This window comes from Erpetoichthys calabaricus, chromosome 3 (assembly GCF_900747795.2).
Source record: "Erpetoichthys calabaricus chromosome 3, fErpCal1.3, whole genome shotgun sequence".
In the NCBI taxonomy this organism is placed as follows: Eukaryota; Metazoa; Chordata; class Cladistia; order Polypteriformes; family Polypteridae; genus Erpetoichthys; species Erpetoichthys calabaricus.
The window spans coordinates 230,121,858-230,144,885 of NC_041396.2; the positions used below are offsets into that span (position 1 = coordinate 230,121,858).

Below are 23,028 nucleotides of genomic sequence, written 5' to 3' on the forward strand. Positions count from 1 at the left end.
ACAGAAGTGTTTCAAGGAATGCAACTGTGGCTCCTTTATACCTACAATGCCTGCTCTCTTATCTTTCGCCAAGTCAGAAGTTTTTTCTTCTTTTTTATATAGTATTGCTTGTTCTTCTTTTTAGTAAAAGGCAAAACAAATTTGTCAAGATGGCAGGGTTACAAATATACCAACAGACTGTTTTAACGATTATTTTTAACAGAGGTTATCGAAACATTTTCTCTATTTTATGCATATTTATGCACACCTAACATTTTTATCACACTTGGCCTTTCCTTCCTTTCTGTTATTAAGAGTCTATTTTTCTATAATTCTGTCATATATGAATCCTAATATTTCATCCATCTTTTTTTGATTTATATGTATATATATCTTCTGAATTCACACTTAATTTCTACTCAACTCAGTTTAAAAGTTAAATAACTCCTTGATGTCTGGTGATTAAAAATTATATGTTCCTTCATTGCGTATGATCATTACCTTAGTATTTGTGCACATACAATCATAGAATATAATTTATTGGCATTTGAATACTTTGTCTTCTTGTTTCTGGACAGCTAGTTTGGTTCAGACATAAGAAAAAGGTGACACATTTTTAATTAAGTACAAAATATTTATTTTTGCAACATTAGTAAGATAATCTGGACAACAAGATTGAGGGTTTTTGATTCAGAACATGGAATATATTAAAACAATTGCATTTAAATATAAATTATTAATAACTTGATTGTGTAAGACACTATATAAGTCTATAAACTAAAATGAATAATGAATAAATTCATAACATTGATACCAAAGATCGATCATTATTATATATTATGCTTTAGACAATTGCATTCTAATGACTAAATTACTAAGTTCTGTATCAAGTAAATCCTAACACTTTTTATTATCGGATTACATTATTAAATCCAAGGATCTAATTGTTACACTTTTATCACCAGAAGCGACTACAAACTGATATACTTTAAACCTATAGCTTTTAATGAGTCAACCTGCTTGGATTCCATACTGACATCTAAATTTTCACAAAACATTTTAAACAAGTTCAAGAATATTAATATTTCACATTGTCAAATATGTAAGCTCTTACATTTTACAAATGCGGCATCTTTGTATGAAAAAAATACTAAATTTTTAAATAATACAAACTTTTTCAAAGTTCAAAATGATTTACTAGTACATAAAAATATCAGAAACAGTAAAGAATGAGTGACACCTCACACATATGCATGTTAATCAATTCATCACACCTGGCATTTCACAAAACATTTTTTTCCACTTCTTGAATTCAAGGCATTATGTAAAAGACTGTGTCAAAGTTGAAGAGTGGAGGAAAGATGTCAGGTAAAGAAAATCTTCATTAGACAGCAGGGTCTAATCTTTAGTAACATTTGGATTTTTTTCTGTAGTTTGCAAAGCTAGCTATTTAGCTGGACAATTAATGATAATAAAGTGAATAAACCACCTGCAAGGAGCTCAGTTAATAAATACAGCATATACAGTATATCCTTTATATAAAGTATGTATACAACGTAAGGTCACATTTATTGTTCCCCTGGATGTTTGGTTGCATTTCCTGACTTATGATAGCTGAGTGTTAAAAACACATGGAATTATGAAGCCACATTAAAAGTTCGGAAGATCTCCTGTAAAACTCCAAGATAATTAAAAGTCCTAGTCTTGACACCACTGTGTTTAGTAGATCCCCTAGCATGATGTTGTAACACGGGCCAGAATACGTTCATATTTATCCATATGGCAGCCTCAGCAAAGCGTGCTGTGCTGTTTACCTCTGAACACGTTACTGAAAAATTATTTTCACTTCACAACAGTAGTCTTTCCTTTATATGCATATTTTTTTTTGTTTTTAAATACTGAATAGAAAAAATAAAATACTGTACAAGCCTTTATAGTTTTCCTTGTGCTTTCTCAGTTGTCTGCTTGTTATACGAGTTTTCCATCAGTCTTTTTTTTGTTTTTTTTTTCTAAAAAAGTAAAAAGGCAGCATCTCCTGAAATCCTTAGTCATACTAAACATTCGAAATGTCTGCTTTTGATATTTACCCTTTTTTATTTGCATTGGCCAGCTTATCTCAGAAACCATGTTTCTGATGCGACCTGTGTTTTATTCAGCCCTCTTATAATTTTGCATATGCAGTGTTACAGAGTAGAAGAACTTTGTTTATAGTCCCTTAGAATGACTGAGGCATATGTCACATTGGGTGGTGTGCACAACACAGACTCTGACACCGGAGAGCTGGGAACAGAGCTGCCAGAGCATACTGAATCTCTGAAGGGGGAAGGTGGAGTTAAAGCTGGAGAGTCCTCCAGGGTCAATTTACTTTGAACCAGTTCCTCCTCTTCCTGGATGCCCGTGTTGTCATACATGTAGCTGTGTATGAGATGCAATCGCTCACTCTCCACCTCCACCGTTGGAGAAGCAGGATCTTCACTAAAGGTGCTCATCTGAAGAGGAAGACCCTGCTGTTGCATGAGATGGGGTTGGTAAATGGGGCTTATGCCATTGCCTGGGCTTGGGAGATTAATGATGGAGTTGATGTCAGGGATGCTTGTGCTAAACTTAGTGACAACACCCTGGAGTTGCTCCATAACCTGCTGGGGCAGAATACTTTTCTCTATAAGCTCTGGTGTATATAACCGATGATCTTCTACTTCCTTTGGTGACTCCATGTTGGGTAATAGCCTGTGCACCATCATGGATGGACTGTTAGGCCTGTTGTACCTCCCGTGGTCCGTCTCATCTTCTTCAGCTACGTTATACAAGGTTTTGGTGCTGATGTCTGAGAAGTTGAGGCTCTTGTTCTGGTAGGTTTTAGTGAGGGGTTTTATCACAGCTGTCTGATTCGTGCCCGCCTCTTGTCTTTTCACGTGGACTGACAGCCGGTGCCACATGTGTTGACCCTTCGGCGGCTGCCTTGCACCTGGTTCAGACCATGACACAGACTTTCCATTAGAACTATGAACAAAATAAAGATGACCGTTATTTCACAGGAACTACAGGTAAGGAGGCAGCACAGCAAGTCATTAAATATAAAAGTTTTATATGTGAGCTCTCGCACAGTATGTTGATGAAATGTAACACAGTTAAAAATAATTATCTAAAAGAATTATCTTATGAATGCATTGGTTTGTTATTGTTATCATATTGCTTTGATTTTTGCATTCATGTGTATTGCTTGAAATTTGAAAAAAAAATTGTTTGTGAACAACTGTGATAACAATAACTTTGATTCCAAAAATAAATGAAATGCTCATGGCCTCATGAAATGTTAACAAATATAACAAATTTCAGATTTGGCCCTAAGAAAGGTTTACTTTTTGTACAATTATTTTGTAAAGGATTGAGAAAAAAAGTTGGTGTATAGATCTGTGATGGGTAATCAGTGTTTTAGGGAAGGATGAAAGTGGGAACGAGAACAATGTACAGTAGCAATGTTACTTTCATTACCTTTTTTTTAACTTCTTGGTATAGTTTAAAGCATCTAGCAATTTTTAGGTTTGGCCTTATTGCTTCTGCTGTGACACTACTTACTTTGTAATAGTGCATACTCATATTTCCTGATCTACTCCTTAAACATTTGTAAGCTTCATACTTACATTAGGGATTCTTCCTTTTCTCCTTTCCTCATCCCCTGAAAAACGTCAGGAGGTCTTCTTCACAGGCTGAGAAATGCAAGGTTACCGGCTGACCTTAACCTTTATCAGACAGTGACAATACCTTCTGTTGTGAAACGTAATCTCAAAAGGTCTGCTTATCCTATCATGAGGCTCAACTACATTGTTCACTTCAAGTAATAATAGCCATTCAGACTTCACAAATCGGATATGTCTCTAGGCATTTCTGCACCCACTGTCTCAGGCAGAATGAGCATCTCTGCTTCTAATTACCACAATTCATTTCTTTTCCTTTCTTTGCTAGCAGTGAATGAACTCAGTTTAGTTATCATTTTGTGCTGTTTAAGTCATCGGCTCCCTATGAAGCAACATATACCTTGCAATTGACATTACTAAAGTTTTTACAAAATATTCTAAAAATATCATTGTATTCATTTTATGAATATAATTTGAATTATCCAATGTTTTTTTGCTAGTATCAGTTGTCTTCTGGATAGGTCAGGTCATGTTGAGTATCATGCACTGGTATAGCACATTGCCACACCCAGCACACGACAAAACAGCTCAGGATCCTGGTTGGCAACCCCCCAGGCAGACACGTGGTCCAATCCCACCCTTCGAAAATGACCATCTGTCTGCCAAAGCCAGGTGTAACATGGGCATCCCCTTGGTCTGGTTCAGCCGCTCGGGCCCTCAACAAAGAGGATCCTGTGAGCGGGATTATTCTCGGGGAATCGCGCCACACGTTTATTCTAAATTGGAAGTGAATGAGTGGACCCTGTGGTTCTTGCTGCCTCCCACCTAATGTTTGAGTATGTTATGCTATTGGAAATCAATAGAATATTAAAAATACATTATGCTTTAAATTTGCATTGTACAAATAAGCCATTATAACTGTCTGGGGATGCATATAGTATCCTTGGTTGTGGGGTGGATTAGGGACGCTGCTTGTAGATTGTATGCTGTCCCATCTTCCAATAGGGGATGAAAGATCTTCTATCGCTCTCCTCTATGTGAAGCTAATTTGTGTTCTTGTAATCCAAAGGCCACAGATTCATGGCTCAGGAGCAATGCTAAGCCATTGGGTCCACAGAGTGAATTCTTGTGCTGAGACAGCCACATGTAAACTTCAAGTAAATAAAATTAGTCAGACTGTGCTGTCACCTTCTCATAAGACTTACAATTCCTCCTTTACCAATATGTCTGTCTACAAAAGTAATGTTCAGAAATTATACTTTAAAAGAAAATTAATTAGGACATTATACAGAGGTATCTTTAGCCAAACAAAACTGAGTTAGCATTGTGAGGAATTTACTGGGATTTGCTCGTTAACTCATGCTGGGATAATCTGGTGACTACATCAATTTCATTCACACATAACATTTCCTGATAAATAGCAAGGATCCTTAAAGGTGCACAAATGATCTGCAAATAAAGGCATCACCATGTCTGAAAGAAAACAGGTTGATGAGTAGCCAATTCAAATAAAAGTTAGCTTTTTAAAATGTATTAATTGCTCAATATACAAAAATCCATAAGACATATTTGTTAAAGTAACAATATTATGGATGGGAAACTGAAAAACACCATAGCTAAAAGATCTGAAGATGTACAATTTTCTATTCTGTTTTTAAAGGTTTCACAAACATAATATTCCACCAAATGTGCTGTATATCATTAGCTTTACATTTTAGCTGCAGTTTATTGCTTACTGATCCAACTTCTCCTTTTTCTAGTGAGAAACTGTGTCTGTGAAGTGGATGGTACACAGTTGCATCTGGTAATAACCAAGCTCAGCAATTTCTGCCTTGGATTGGATGGATGCTACTTTCCTGATATCAGAATCCATTCAAGTTGTTCAAATACGTCACCTCATTAAGCAGACATCTGTAAACTATGATGCTAGTCCATTAAAAGTGGCACCCTAACTCAGATCTGTTCCTGCCTTGCAGCCACTGCTGACAAGATATCCTCTGACACCAACAACTCTTGGGTAGATAGGTAGACAACAGATAGATGGATCGTATCGCGAATGCGCATCTGTGGATCACCCACTGGGCTCATCTGAAGCAGTTCTACCACCCTGAGTTGAGGGAGGGTGCTTGAGCTGACCTTCTCCTTTTTTCTTTCTTCCACAGCACAGAGAAGACAGCCAGTGATGGCAATTGACTCCACCCTTTCCAATTGCCTGCCACTGCAAGAAGGAGGTGGTCACTTGTGAACAGACAGCATCATAGAGCTTCCTATCACTTGAACAGAACGACGATATTATAGCTAGAAGGCTTTTCTCATTTTGCTATTTGAAGTGGCATGCATAGCAGTCTTTTTTTGCTATTTTGTGACCGAATTAAATGGAGATGACCGGGTTGGTGCTCCAACATTTATCTGGTAAACATGAATCAATGTCAGCATGATTGCTGTGGCATTTTATGTGCTTGATCAGATGATTGTCTTGTTTTGCTCACACATAAGCAGTCTTGGCCCTGGACCTGAGAAATTAATGGGCAAACTTTCCTGAGATAGTTGTTTTACACAATATCAATAATTACCAGTAAATTCTTGATCTCAGCAGCATGTATGAAAGGTGGTTGGGTTTCTGTATAAATAACAAACATGAATCGATGCACATTTTTCTCCTTTAACAGCTATACAATTAAAAACTCTTAAATGTATCTTAGTAAAAACTTTGCATACTTGTTTCCAAGTTTGGTTAAATGATGCACAGTTGTTTTTCAAACTTTTCTACTGGTTATTTGTCTATAGATTGTTAGAAGGAAATTAACATTTATGTTGTGATTTACTTTAATCTATATACCAAATAAACAATTCCCTTGTGCTCTTAAACCATGGCAGAAGCCCATCCTTACATTCTTTCTAGCACTCTCCAAGAGTGTTGATCTGAATTTAAAAAAAAAAAAACCTCCAAGGGAGGTCTAGTCTGAATATTATGTTTGCTATTAATTTCATTTTGACAGCTGGATAATATATAAATAAATGCTTTTGAAAATGTATGCCTATATCTAATTTATGAATTTAAAATATATATAAAATAGCTTCAGATGGTGAATGTTAAATTGTGTTATGCTAATGAAATACTTTAACTAAATTTTAGTTTTTGGGATATCATCCGTCTCAGACAAGAAGAGAATCTATTAGTGTATGTTTTAGAATTTTTATGGATGTGTTTTTATTGTGTATCTGTAAGCAAAAGGCACTGTGATTATCTTTAATCGGTGCTACTTACAGGCCAACATTATTATGCTTTATTACATTCAGTCCTTACTAAACAAAATGATGATTGATTTATACCCACTTATTCGTTGTGTGTTTCCATAGTTTCAGATGAAAGACTGCAGCATTTCTGTCACTAGAATTGCAGAATCAGACTTCATGCTTGTGACTGATGTCTAAGAACACAAGTTATATTATCCTGTCAATATTAACTTTGTTAAAACACAAGAAAAAAACCTAAATGTAATTTGAGCAGGTTTATTACTCTCATTCGGGAACCTGCTAAATTATCCCTCACTTGAAAATAAACTTTACTTTGAAACTTTATTGATTTTCTTTGCACTTCAACATGAAAAATATGTGGGTGGTAGAAATGCAATTTTGTTTGCATTTTTCTTATATATACAGTATCTCACAAAAGTGTGTACACCCCTCACATTTTTGTAAATATTTTATTATATTTTTTCATGGGACAACACTGAAGATTTGACACTTTGATACAATTTAAAGTAGTCAGTGTACAGCTTGTATAACAGTGTAAATTTGCTGTCCCCTCAAAATAACTCAACACACAGCCATTAATGTCTTAACCGCTGGCAGCAAAAGTGAGTACACCCCTAAGTGAAAAGTGTCCATATTGTGCCCAAAGTGTCAATATTTTGTGTGGCCACCATTATTTCCCAGCACTGCCTTAACTCTCTTGGGCATGGAGTTCACTAGAGCTTCACAGGTTGCCACTGGAATCCTCTTCCCCTCCTCCATGACGACATCACGGAGTTGGTGGATATTAGAGACCTTGTGCTCCTCCACCTTCCGTTTGAGGATGCCCCACAGATGCTCAATAGGGTTTAGATCTGGAGACATGCTTGGCCAGTCCAGCACCTTTACCCTCAGATTCTTTAGCAAGGCAGTGGTCTTCTTGGAGGTGTGTTTGGGGTCGTTATCATGTTGGAATACTTGCCTGCTGCCCAGTTTCCGAAGGGAGGGGATCATGCTCTGCTTCAGTATGTCACAGTACATATTGGCATTCATGGTTCCCTCAATGAACTGTAGCTCCCCAGTGCCGGCAGCACTCATGCAGCCCCAAATCATGACACTTCCACCACCATGCTTGACTGTAGGCAAGACACACTTGTCTTTGTACTCCTGACCTGGTTGCCGCCACACACGCTTGACACCATCTGAACCAAATAAGTTTATCTTGATCTCATCAGACCACAGGACATGGTTCCAGTAATCCATGTCCTTACTCTGCTTGTCTTCAGCAAACTGTTTGCGGGCTTTCTTGTGCATCATCTTTAGAAGAGGCTTCCTTCTGGGATGTCAGCCATGCAGACCAATTTGATGCAGTGTGCGGTGTATGGTCTGAGCACTGACAGGCTGACCCCCCACCCATTTAACCTCTGCAGCAATGCTGGCAGCACTCATACATCTATTTTCAAAAGACAAGCTCTGGATGTGACGCTGAGCACTTGCACTCAACTTCTTTGGTCGACCATGGTGAGGCCTGTTCTGAGTGGAACCTGTCCTGTTAAACCACTGTATGGTATTGGCCACCGTGCTGCAGCTCAGTTTCAGGGTGTTGGCAATCTTCTTATAGCCTAGGTCATCTTTATGTAGAGCAACAATTCTTTTTTTCAGATCCTCAGAGAGTTCTTTGCCATGTGGTGCCATGTTGAACTTCCAGTGACCAGTATGAGAGAGTGAGAGAGTAATAACACTAAATTTAACACACCTGCTCCCCATTCACACCTGAGACCTTGTAACACTAACGAGTCACATGACACCGGGGAGGGAAAATGGCTAATTGGACACAATTTGGACATTTTCACTTAGGGGTGTACTCACTTTTGTTGCCAGCGGTTTTACACTGTTATACAAGCTGTACATTGACTACTTTACATTGTATCAAAGTGTCATATCTTCAGTGTTATCCCATGAAAGGATATAATAAAATATTTACAAAAATGTGCGGGATGTACTCACTTTTGTGACATGTTGTATATTATGAAGCCAATATTCTTGGATTTATAATAATGATTTGTTAAAGGATGAATGCATGACTGGGCAATAAAGAACCTAAAGTTCACAATGAAACATTTTGAAGTCTTCATTTTTTTATTAGCTCCTTACAAAAATGGTTGTCCTATTGTACTTGTTCTGAAGGGTAGCTTCAATTTTAAGAAAGATCTTACTGTACTTGAAAATAATTGGAATTGTCTAGAAACAGCTTCAGTGTAACATTTATACCATTACTGAAAATACATTAACCTTCAAAAATAGAAAATTAATAAAAGAACCAACTGCAGTCAGAAGGAAAATCTAGTATTTGGTATTCCGTGTTTGGTGCGACAGCAATAAATGATGAGCAGAGATATGTGGACTGCAAAAGAATACCTCTCTATCAGCTTATTCTGGAACATACAGAAATATTCTGTGACTGTCCTTGGAGCTATAAATCGTGAAATGTATGCTATGAACACTTTATATTGATACATTAATAATACAATTAATTGTTTCATTCAGATGCTTCTCCTTGTACTCTGTTTTTCCTACCAGAGACATGCTTTTAGATTAATTGGCACCTTTAAATTTGCCTGGGATAGCTGAATGTGTGTTGTTTAATTTATTTAGTTTAGTTTATATTTGTATAGCACCCTTCACTGTGTACAGGCACACAGCTCTGTAAAAAGTTCATAAGTAGATACTTTACAACATATTAATTACATAATGAGTACACATGAAGACACAGAATTGTTTAAACAGAGAAGAAAACAAAGTGGTTTGAAACTTATTGGCATAAATGGAGTACAGCAATAGCTGTCCTTTACTTAACTATTGAACTATAGATAGCTGATTAAGGAGGAGAGGAAAACAAAAGCCTCAGGTCAGCAGCATCTTTAGAGAAAGTAAACTTCTGAAGCATCCATGGTTAGTTATAACAAACAAAGACACAGTCACAGTCCTGGAGACCCATCTTGGAATAGATAGATAGATAGATAGATAGATAGATAGATAGATAGATAGATAGATAGATAGATAGATAGATAGATAGATAGATAGATAGATAGATAGATAGATAGATAGATAGATAGATAGATAGATAGATAGATAGATAGATAATGTGTGAGATAGTGTGTGTGAGTGTGCCATGTATTGCACCCATTGTTGCCTTGTATCTGTTGGTGCTCATGTACCCCTGCACTGAGAGAGCTGGGTGGGCAGATATAGGAAATGTACAGAGATCACCCTCACAGGTACATTCAGTTTCTCTGTCCTGACTCAGTGTATAATGGAGGAAAGAGTAGAGTCTCTGTGGCATGGCTGCAATGACTTTAATTCTGCATCTCAAAAGTTGGGTACACTTCCAGCACACACGCATGCTTCATGTTAAAATATTTCAGAAAAAAGTATCTTCTGTGGCATTTTCTTTCACCACCTTTAAAAACAATAAAATAAACAGCACTTTATTATTCTTCTACTATGTTGATCTGTTAAGAAAAAAATGATTTTAGGGTAAATAACGAACTGTTATTTGTTTTATTGCAATTTCGTTTGACTTGGGCTAAGCACAAACAGTAGTAACCTTATCAGTTTGGTTTATCCTGAGATCTGCTTTGCCTTTTGATAAATATTAGCCCTACTGCATATTCTACTGGAATTATATTTTAGTTATTTCAGAGATTGTGGTATTTGACTGCAATACAAGGTGTGATAAAAAAAATACGGTGAATGTTTAAATAATAAAAAAAATCATTACAGTAAAGGACACATTGCCATTTATCCCCCTCAAAATACTTCCCATCGATTCGAACAATCATATCCCGTTGTTCTTGCCACTTTCTGAAGCAGTTCTGGAAGTCTTTCTTCTGAGGTTTTGTTTTGCAGACGTGCTGGCCTCTCTTGTGTTATTAGCGGCTAAGCACATTTTCTGTTTCCTCGGAGGCGGAGCTCTTACCCTGACTCCACATCTCAGTTTCAGGCCAGACAGACAGACACACACACTTCCACGCGTAGACGTCTATATATAAGATGCTTATTTCTGAGAAGTGCTCTTATAGTTTCAACTAGTAACGTACCCACTTGCAGTTTCACATGGAATCTTGTATCATGTTGTGCTACTTGCAGTTTCAGGTGGGAAAGCACCCCTCACCCTCCACACTCTTCAATCGAATGTCACTGAATGACACCACGGTGACTTTCACAATGGACTGCTCTTCGATTGAATGTGTTTGTACCACTCAGAGCCACCACTACTTGCAGTTTCACATGTGGACCTCCAATCTTTCCCCACTGAAATGAATGTTACCGTTCCAATCCACTGTTTTGAGTTTGCTGGTTTTCAACTTGCATGCCAAAAATGTGCTGTTTAGGATGATTTAGACACTCTATATTGGCTCCATGTGAATGGTTTAGATGTATGTGTATGTATGAATAGCTCTGGAGGCCTCCGTCCAGGGCTGTTTCTTGCAGTGTGCCTAGAAGCTGCCAGGAAAAGCATCACTTTTACTTCGTGACCTAGAACTGGAAGAGAAGGGGGGGGATGTGTAACTTGCAGCACGAAAACCCCAATCTATTGTGCAAAATGTAAGGATTTTCTGTGTCTAGCGATAGAATTTGTTTCAAGGATTGGCCTAAAAAATAATTTTGAAAATATAGGTTTGGATGAGTACATAATTATACGTACATAGTTACAAATTGTTTACTCGTATACAATTTACATACAAAAGTGTAAAAGAATAAAAATGTAACTGCAATTGCAATACTTGTTGTGAGAGATCGTTTAGGTGCTAGAGACTAAATGTTTCCAAAAATGGGGACAACTTGTGTCAAAGGGTACAATTTTGCTTTGCTATGGGATATGACATCTAAACATGGTACAATGATAGTTGACAGATTAAGGCACAGAAGAAAATTGATTTCAGGCTTGTACATCATAAACCATGCTAGTTATATACTGTAAAATGCAGTTTTTGAAGAAAAACATCTAATTTCTTATGCTTTATTTAGTTGATATTGTGTGAAAGAAAGTTTTTTTTTTCAAATAAATATTTTGTGTTATACTCACTACTCTTCAGCCATTTGCAGCTCCTTTATTACATAAGCAGTAACAAGAAGTCAAGCAAAATGACAGCCTTTATTGGCTAACTAAAAAGATTTAAAAAATGCAAGCTTTCAAGGCAACTCAGGCCCCTTCAGGCAAGATGTAATCGAAAGCATGCATATTGTAATCTTTTTAGTTAGCCAATAAAAGGTGTCACTTTGCTTGACTTCTCATTTCATCTATAATGGCTAACAAGGGTACACCACCCTAGTACTATAAGCAGTAATGAGAACTCAAGCACAATGACACCAATTTATTGGCTAACTGAACAAATTTTAATATGCGAGCTTTCAAGGCAGCTTAGGCCCCATCTTCAGGCAACTTCCTTGACTTCTCATTGCATCGATTAAGGCTAACATGGTACAAGACCCTACTACTACTTATATAACCAGTATAATAGCCACTTATTTTGGGTATGTAATTTTGCTACATTAATGCCAAAAAACCCTTAAGACATCAGGGCTTAAAGTTCTGGGTATTAAGTAACTAATGGTCAGGGCTGAGGTATCAACATTTTTGAGACGAAGATGACTGATGAAATGTAAGGCATACACAATTGTGTCATATGATCCACAGGAACTCCCCCAAGCAACCTGCATTCTGAGGAATTGATCACATGTACTTCAGTCACACTCAATCCTTTCACGTCAAAGATTATTGATGTGTAGAATGGAAATCTCAGTATTTTATGAACAGTAAAATAATTATTTAATTTACACTAGGATAAAAAATCTTTTTTTTGGCTATGTCTAACATCCTTAGTTTGTAATGATGAGTATTTTCTGTATGATGGCTATAGCTTATGCAGGGTATTTTGCACTTTAGGTGGAAATTCTCCAAGCTGCGTTTTTCCATTACTTCTTTGCAGACAGCTAGAATCTGGCAGCATCAGTTGACAGCTCATTGTGGAGCACAATCACACACATAGCCACATTCACTCTTAGCAGACTAATATACAGTAGAGTCACAACTTCTCAAACATGCACTCTTTTAAGGTTTGTTGAAAGAATCTATTTATTTCCGAACCTATTTTTCCAGTACAGAGTTGCAGGGAGCCATAGTACACACTGAAATTATCAGTATTAAAGCAAAAGCTAAGACTAGAGAGGACGACAGTCCACAACAGTGCACACTTAATTTTTATAGTTATGAAGCAGCTCATCCTTGCAGCATTAAAATATACAGTTATTATGGATATAGTTGAAATGTATGTGCACGGAGACAAGCTGAGTTATGTTAATTGACTAGGAAAAGAGAACTGCTGTATGCTGTGGTTCTAAGGTTATAGAGGCTAGAAAATTCAGTTTTGGACTTATTTTTTGTTCATCTGTTTATTTTGACACTAGCTGTACTACTTGTCTAAGGCAGGTTGAACTGGCAGCAATCAACAAATTCAGCTTATTCAATGTTAGTGTTTGCAGTGTAGCATCTATTTAAATGTATTTGGTAAGTCATGTAGTAATAAAATGCATTACATTTTTTAATCCAATAGATGGCACATCACAAATATATGCACTTTCTTTCTGTTACACTGTGGGAATACTTGATAAACTGCATAAAACTGCTTAGTCCACAGAAGCTACTAAAATGTTTAATCAATTACTGTAACATAAAAGGGAAAAAATGTAACACCCTGGTACTGCTCTTCAGCTGCCCATTTCATTAAAGAACTACTTGATCCCACTCCTTCCAGTCAGGGAATGTGTGCCAGCTGCATGCCTCAGCTTTAAATAGATAACATGGGTTCTGCTTTCCCAGCGATGGAACCTGTGCTTAGCCAGTTAGACCCATGGCCCCTCTCTGCCTCACTCCTACTCTGTTACACCTGGACAATTTAATTTTAGAGGAACCCCATGTGACCCCACTGTGCTATTCTTTCACAATCAGTGTGGGTCTATCTTTGACAGAATTTCTGTGGGACTTTCTCCATCTTTTGCACTTTGGTCAGCGGCTGTTGTATGTAAAGTGCTTTATAAATAAAGTTGACTTGACTTGACTTGACTTTTGAACAATTCGGTAGTGCTTGTGATATTGACAACCTCCTGTCACCTGGATACCATTTCGTATCTACACACACAAACGCATGAACACACAAACTTAGATTTATTATATTTTTAGGAACTAACACTACATAAAGATACAGATTATGTATATATATGCAGTATATATATATATATATATATATATATATACAGAAATACACACACATAGAAACACTGGTGGTACAGTGGTGCAGTAGTTGGCAGCTCATAGATGCGCCATCCTGGGTTTGAACCCTACACTCAGATTTTGTCTGTGTGTGTGGGCTGTTAGCACAATTTTCCTGTCTCTGTGTGTGTTTCTTCTCTGGATACTCCAGTTTATCACTGTCCTGCAACTGAGTGGTCTCCTGTCCAGGGTTGTATGAAGCAGATACGAGAACAGCAAGTTATGTTACATATGCACATGATCTCATTTGATTTTTTGATTCCCTGAGAGGAAACTGCCTTTTCGCATGACCTTTGGTGGTCAGAGCGCAGGGTCTGCCATTATACAGAGTACCTGGAGCAATTTTCAGTTTAAGGGTCTTGCTCAAGGGCCCAATGGAGTAGGATCCCTTCTGGCAGTAATAGGATTTGAACCGGCAACCTTCCAGACACCAGTGCAAATCCTTAGCCTCAGAGCTACCACTCATCTCATAACCCTGTAATGAAAAAAAAAAATCAGAAAATGGGTGAATGGATGTTCATTTTATGTATGTCTGTATTTATTTATTTATTTGTTACTGGGTGCCAAGGCTCAAATTGGATTGAGCATCTTTGAAAACTGAATGTTGCGTGATGATTTATAAACTTGTTGACTTACTGATTAATTTATACATTTGGTTTATAAGTTTCCGCATAGTAATAATATATAAATGTAAATCTTCATTACATTTAAGGTATTATATTCAGATTTCATTGTAATTCAATGTGTTTTGCACAATTTCTTCAACAGGTCGGAGTAAACAGCAACATGCCCACTTCAGCAGACTCCCACTGGAGCTACTGCACTTTAATTTACTGCACATTTTTACTTTCAACTCCCCTTCTCCTCCCTAAGGCACAGTGAAGAATTATTTCATGTGAATGCCATATGTCCAGCATGTCTATAAGGATAAAATCACAGTGAAAACCCAAATCCTCTCCATTGTGTTCATATAGCAGATTCTGTCAGATATGCTCCTTGGGGACTGCCTTTGTTGCTTTCCCTTTTCAGACATACTAGCCTGCATCACTTTATTAACAGTATTTAATGCAGTCTACTTTTTGTTATGCCAAATTCTTGATTGTTTTGCAAAATTCATTAAATTATTGTGAAAAGCATAATATAAAATGAGTATTATATCACACCAGAAATAAAGAAATAAAATCTGTTTCTTTGTAGGGCGGGACGGTGGCACAGTGGTAGCGCTGCTGCCACGCAGTTAGGAGACCTGGGTTTGCTTCCCGGGTGCTCCCTGCATGGAGTTTGCATGTTCTCCCCGTGTCTGTGTGGGTTTCCTCCAGGCCCTCCGGTTTCCTCTCACAGTCCAAAGACATGCAGGTTAGGTGGATCGGCGATTCTAAATTGGCCCTAGTGTGTGCTTGGTGTGTGGGTGTGTTTGTGTGTGTCCTGCGGTGGGTTGGCACCCTGCCCGGGATTGGTTCCTGCCTTGTGCCCTGTGTTGGCTGGGCTTGGCTCCAGCAGACCCCCGTGACCCTGTGTTCGGATTCAGCGGGTTGGAAAATGGATGGATGGATGTTTCTCTGTATGTATTGCCATGTAGTCTCTTCTGACTCTTCTTCCAGTTGAGATTCTAATACATCCATCCATTTACAGTAATGCAGTTGTTAACGTCATGGAGAATAAGATGCTAATTAAAATTTAAATTTTTTTCTTTGTTCATTCAATACATTTGCTAGTTGGTTTGCTGTACTAACTAAATTTTCCACTTTGATTTATTCCCAATATGCTGGAACACTGTTCAAATTGTAAATTCCCAGTCCCAGGTTAATTTTATGAATATTAATCTCTAAATAGGAATCATTTTTATTTTAGATTCCTTTACTATTCAGACATGTGAATACACATGCTTGACTCCATTACAATTTAACAGTTAATTCCATTACAGCACAGCATACATTCTGTAGAGGTGTTTGCATTGAAGTTCCCTGCGCACAGGCACAATGATTTAAAACACAAATCCTTTCTAAAGCTTGTGCCAAAATGTCTCAGTTTCTAACTTTCATGTCATATGTGATAATGTTGCAATTGCGGTTCATGGGTGACATAATTGTAGTATTTCCTCTTATTTTGCATGAATCACTGCGTTGACATCTTCTCTACTAAATGTTGGCAGGTTAGCTTGCTGAATGAATAATTTCTGAGAGTGCTGCATTTTTGATACCGCTGTAGATGTCTGCTATAAAAGACTCTGAAAGCTTTTATTATAATGTGGCTTTATTCCTCACACTGTATTTACGCAGTTGAGGACATCCTCTGAATGAAAACAGTCTATTGCTCAGCAGTGAATGATTATAAACAAAAAGAAACAGTGAAATCAGCACTTTACGAACATCCAAAATAAAAAACATACAAATGCACTTTTTGTTTAAATAAGAATCTCAAAATGTACAGAGCTGCGCTTTCTATAAACAGTGTCAGTTGTTAAAAACAAAGACTGATTTGGTGAAAGTGAGAATTAATTATGTGAAGCCATCTGTTTAAGACCTGATCATGTAATGAATTAAATCCTTCCTGTATGCGCTGCCTTTTCCTTTTGTGGAATTATTTCAAACAAGCGCTTATTTACTTTGGTATTATTATCATCCAGCATTCCATAAATAAATATATTGTTCTATATTTGAAAGTGTTCTGAAGACATTTGACTTACTGACTTCAATACTAGGTGTATGAAATTAATTTATATTATCCTTCTCTTAAGGACATTTATACAGCAAAATGTGTTGCTTCTCCTTCCAGTTATTTCTTAACTGTAGGTTAACTCCCTGACTTAAATATGAATACATAAGAATGCATTAGAAATTTGACAAACAAGAGGAGACCATTCAGTCCATCAAGCCCATTTGTTTAGCTGATAGCTAAGCTGTCCCAATATCTCATCCTGATTCTTCTTAAAGGTTGCCAAGGTTTCTGCATCAACTACATGTCTCGATAGTTTGTTCCAGAGTCTCACAATCCTTTGTGCTTCCCAGCTTCAGCTTTAAATGCACTTCCCCTTAATTCCAATTGAAGTCCTCAAGTCTGTGATTCACCCTTAAACTGAGAGCTGAGAGAATGTTGCTAGACCTTCTTTATCAAACGTAGACTAAAGTAGACCACAACTAAAGGTTCTTTACTTTCTGCACTGCTCTTTTGACTTAATCAACCTATGTATCCATCAATGTAATGTCAAACTTGCTTGATTCAGGTTCAGAGCATATCCCAGCAGCCCTAAGCACTTAGTCAGGAACTAACCTTTAATGGTCCATACCAACTTATGAACCATTTCTGGGTTGGTATGGCCTTAAAAGCAAGCATTGCCATGCCTGTCATGTGCAATTGTGCTCTAGCTATTTTTATTGTAGCTTTTGTGTTGTTCCTGCACTTCCGTGATGATTATTGTTTCAGGATATTAACATTTTGTGTATTTTTGATTGGCTGTGTCCACGTCATTGTTGCTACTACGTGACACCCTAAAGTTTTGATGCATGACGTCATTACGCCAAGCCTATCTGAGCTGGCAGCACTCTTTACCAATCGTCCAAGTTTTTGAATTTGTGAAAGTCCTTACTGCGCATTAGCTAGTGATTCAACATCTTTTCAGAGTGTGAGGATTTTAGCATATGTTTCAGTTAATGGTTTGGATTTGTCACTTTGGAATCATTGAATTGTCTGGCTCTTGACATCTGCTATTCTCAAACTCACAAGTTTTTGAGTTTTCTACCATGGTAGTACAGTTGTCAGCTGAGCCCATTAAGCAGGCTCCTGACCTTGCCTTGCTGTCGCTCTTCCAACCATAGTGGTATTCTCTATACAGTCTAAGCTGTGAAGTATGAAGAGGAGATTGGTCTGTTTTTGGCGATGACAAGGCAGTGAGAAGTGGGCGTCTACACCAGAAGCAATGGGTGTACAGTATGTCAGGCACCACTCAAAGGCGTGAGACAAGTCCATCATGAGGCATACCCACATACTCATTCTTACTTTCTAACATTGAACCACTTTAGCTAATAGTACGTCTGTGAGGAATAAAGTTAATCGGTGTTTCCACTCCCCTCTAACGGGGCTTTCTTTCTGACAATGAACTCTGGGTCAGCTACTTCATCAACCATTCCTTCCAGTTTTTATGACATGAAAAGACCGCACAGACTTGTGCCAAGAAAGTGATGGGAATCATTTTCTATGAATGTAACAGTAAACAGTTGGATAATAAATAGGACAAAATATTAGAGAACAGCAAAAAGAATTAATAACAGCATCCCAAGAAAATCAAAGCTGCTTGGAAAATGATGGAAGGTTACTCTATGGAACATTCAAGGTGGATTAGCATTTAGCATGTTACAGGAGACTAAGAGTTGCAGCAGGCTAGAAGATTTTAGCAGGAAACTGAAGAAAAGGCTCAGGAGTGCAGTGGAGCCAGAGAAAAATTGTATTATTGATTGCTTGCTTGCTTTAAATTAAGTTTTGTGCCCTTTTTATACATATGACCTTTGAAATTCCCAGATTAACCATTCCAGGAATTTGCAGATATATCAGGGAAGCTGCCACCTTGGCTTACCTGGCTTTGTTCACTCAAACATATGACAAGGGACTTTACTAGTAAGTTCTAGCTACTGGTAAAAAGTGGTAATTTATGGGGCGTAAAGCACAATTTTTTAGACTGAGTATAAATACAGTTTGATTAATTAGTGGATGAATTGCAAAGTGACTGGTACTGATGCCTCTCTGTTCCAATGATCTGTTGAATGTTCTCCCTGTACTCACATACTGTTTCTTTTTTTTTTTATAGTATTCCTAAAATTAATAATGTAATTGGCAGACGTTATATTTGACCAGGCTGAGTTACTACACGAATAAGTGTTCTGTAATGGACTGACATGTCATTTATGTTGGTTGCTAGTTAGTCATATTTTGGATTCCTCAACCCTGTAAAGGATAAAGCAGATTAAGGAAATGTATCTGTGATTTTCTTTGGCAATATTGTTACTTGTTATTTTGAAGCATTTTATCAAATGAGATACATATATGTGAAATAACTGTTTCTGAAATGTAGAATGTCTGATCTCTATAAACATGAATGTGTCCGACAAGGAAAGTCTAAAAGATTCAAAAAATGTTGCACAATGACTAAAATGTATGAATCAAAACTTGCAGAGAAATGTGGCACCTGACATAGGGAGTACAGATTTTCTTCCTAAAGAGAACACGCTTGGACCATCTTGTCCATTTATTATTAATTGTTCTTCAGGGCTATTTTATTTACCATGCAAAGTGCATTCTGAAATGTTATGGATTACTGATTATTGTTAAGGTTAACAAGGAATTCAAATATGAATCTCATTACTACATCTATCCATCCACAGCATATCCAGAATCATTTGAGAATGGGTACGATGCAGGATCTGAACCTTTCATCCAAAATGAGATTAGAAAGACTCACGCCTGTCAGAATTTGTTTTGAAGGGTTGATGTTGTTACACGAAAATGGTAAAGGAACATATGTCAGAAAAATCGAGATGGAAAGAAGCGAAGTGAGAGTTGTAAAGATGCTGTTTTTCTAGAAGTCTGCCATTTGGCAGAATACTATTTGACAGATTGCCTTCTATTAATATAAATCACTCATTTTAGCAGCATTTGAGATACACAGAATTGCAGGGTTTCTCCTGCTGCCTTTATCTGCATCATGGATTCTCAACCTTGTGCTTGCCATTTTCCACCCAACTCAATCTTTTAATTATAGGTCACTGTTCAACTAATGGAGTCTGTTACTCAAGTCAGAAGGGCCCTTTTGTCTATGTATGGAGTTTGATGAGGAAAAAGCCTGCATTACTAGGGAGGAACCTAAGAAGGAAATATGGGACAGCAATATTAATATTAGCTAGCTTCGTAGATAAGAACTTATATGAGAAGTGTACTGTATTTCAGTACAATCAGAAGTGTATTTCAATACACTTTGAGAATACTTAATTTTTTAGAGAGATAAAATATCCACATATTCTCAAAGTTCAGCTGTTTTAGGGACATGAATTGTCCATAATCCATAAAAGAAAATACTTTAGACACCCCACCTATAATAAATCAACACATAACAGATAAATCATTTTAACTAGTTGACAAAAGTAAAGTTAGGAAAGTCAATTTATGGAATAAATTATTTCCTTCCATTCTGTTTACATTTCCCTGACAGCAATAATTGAATTTCCAGAGCAGCCGAATGCTTGGCAAACTCATTGCTCTGCTTCTTGCCCGCTTCTACTGGCACACATGAGTATATGAAAGACCTGTACAGAATACACTGCTTTTTAGTACACAACTTTCAGGATTACAGTACTATGAATGTTTCTGAATAAACAATGAGCTCATTACAGAATTGAAATGAATCTTTTTCATTGTTGTCACTACCCCAGATTTAAAGGATAAGTTTGATATTTTTCAAGCTGAAATTACTTAATCACTATCATGCTGTACATTATTTTTCCGCATGTTCCTGCAGTGTAAATGGAGTCTATGGGGCACCAGTATAAATATGGAAAAAAGCCTTAAAACTAACCAGGTATTTTGACTTAGAAGCACCAAACATTTTGTTTTCAGAAAAAATGTCTTGCATATTTTTGAGGTTCATGTTTGACATATTCTTGCCACTGTTTTTCCTGAGATAAGGATACATACCTGCTCACTTCTCTGTTCACTTTAATAGTCAGGTAGGGAGTTTTCACAGAAAAGAGAAAGTAAAATAGCATGAAACCTTGCATATGTCTGAATCTGTTTAGTGTGACATTACCTTTCTTACTAAAATCCTTCAAAAACGAGCTTGTCTTGAATGGGAAAATAATATTAAAAATCAGGTTTTTACTTTTCCTTCAACACCCTTATTGTAATCGCAATGCCTTCAGGATACAGCTTGTACCTCTTAGGCAAGCCATTAATGGCCTAATTCAAGACTGACAAAAAGATGATCTATGGGTTTGTAGAGATCACTTTTTTAAGGACAACTACATTCATCCTAACAGGAAAACAAAGTGTTCGTGATCGGCCATTTCTGAAGCCTACTGTAGTTCAAAAAAAGTTACGTACGAGAGTCCTTGCAGTAGCTGAAAGTGATAAAGGGTGAAAAATAGAGTCTTATAGTATTAGCAATGAAAATGATTTTTGCTAGCAAACTGAATACCATATAGATGACTAGCACTAATGTAGGATGACACAGTGGGAAGCGTTTAGCATTGTTTCTTTGTGGATATAATATCCTGAGTTTAAATTTTGTGTGTATGGATTGTGCACCTCCTACATTGTCCTCCTTCATCCCCAAACATAAGTCAGGCGAAATTGCACTAAATTGCAATTTAGTGGGAGTGTGGATAGGTGTGCCTGTGCAAGTGGTTATAAAAAAAGAGGCTCAGTGTTTAAATGGTGAAAGAAATGTTATTCAAACCAATCAAATCACTCTCAAAACAACAATGGCAATTACATCTTTCACAATATGTTATAGGCATCCACACCCCAGGGAAGTTAAAGTTTGCTGTAGAGGGAGACGGTCAAGGAGGTGAAGAGCAAGGCTAGATTTGACACAAAAATGACACGGATAACCAGTTTTACAATATGTGTGCAGTCTCAAGACTAGATCAATACTTTCATTATTATTTTGACAAATGTACACTTTGTAAGTTTTAAGGCTTTTGTTTTCATGTTTGGACTGGTGACCCACAGATATTTTAAACCTCAAGAGGAGGCACAATTTTCTTAAAATTCGCAAATTTATATATGTGATGAGTGTGGAAAACTAACTTTGAGCTGGAAAATACCAGGTTTACGCATTAAGGACTAACATTTCTAAATAGCACTGTTGCATGGGGAGCACAATTTTATGTGTAACACATTTTGAAACATATCGTACAGTAAATTAATAAATAAGATAATTACTGGTAATTTGGTGCTCAATATTGCAGATCTAGAATTCATTACCAAATTGTGTTGTATCTTATATGAAATACATCAAATCCATGAACCTTTTTTTTTTCTCATTCTCGTCCTTAATTATTCCTCGGTCGAATGATTACCTGCAGTGTTGTGCAAAGGGTGCCTGAATATTTGCTTTCACAAAGAACTGAGCTCCACATGTCCTCTGTGCATCAGCGACACTGTGTTCTGATTATTATTTTTAACTTCATGGGAATATACCAGCTGACAAAGTTGCTTCACATTTACATATTCAGTAAAACTAGCAGGGGTCATTTTAAGAGCCTGAAAAAACACTGCATGAAACTACAGGAATAAAAAGAACAACGATGCAAACTGAGTAACTAGAAATTGTCTTAACGACAGATGGGAACAAAATGCTTTGTACTCTTTGCTTTGTGTTTTTCTTCTAACCATTAAATGTAGTTCACTTAATGGAAAGAGAAAAAAAAAATCAGTATGCTGTGAAGTTAAAGGTAGCACACACGAAAGAGCTGCACAATTAGTTAGTGCTATATTGCAAATTTTAAGGTGTCGATAAATAATTTTACACTAGGCAGATGGGGTCATTTTAAACCTTATCATTACAAAATGGAGGAATCTTTACAAGTTAAACAAGAACTTCTTCAAAATGCAAGAAAAAGCCTCTGATCAGTTGGACTCCACTTCTAATCCTGGCTGATGCTCTTTCTATATGGAGCATACAGCTTTCTCAGTTTCTATGTACATTCAAGGTTTTCTTTCCAGACTCCAAAAGTGTGTTGTAAAGCCGATTGGCAACTCTAATTTTAGTGTGTACATATGCAAGCGTGTAATAGTGCCCTGCAGTGGACTGCCATCCCATTCCTCCAGTTTTCTTCCAGATTAGGCCAATAGGTGTCT

General features: G+C 37.1%; 1 protein-coding gene across 5 annotated transcripts in view; it reads right to left on the reverse strand.

The window, feature by feature from the left end:
- Positions 1-626: 626 nt before the first annotated feature.
- LOC114648704 (metabotropic glutamate receptor 1-like) overlaps positions 627-23,028 on the reverse strand; it is a 384,098-nt gene continuing 361,696 nt past the window's right edge. For 4 of the 5 annotated variants that reach the window (XM_028797884.2, XM_051925288.1, XM_028797885.2 and 1 more), the window contains exon 9: positions 627-2,979. In XM_028797884.2, coding sequence (XP_028653717.1) covers positions 2,163-2,979 — 817 coding nt within the window. In that variant the 3' untranslated portion in view covers positions 627-2,162. The remainder of the gene's footprint in view (positions 2,980-23,028) is intronic. The other variant, XM_051925289.1, reaches the window with a different exon arrangement.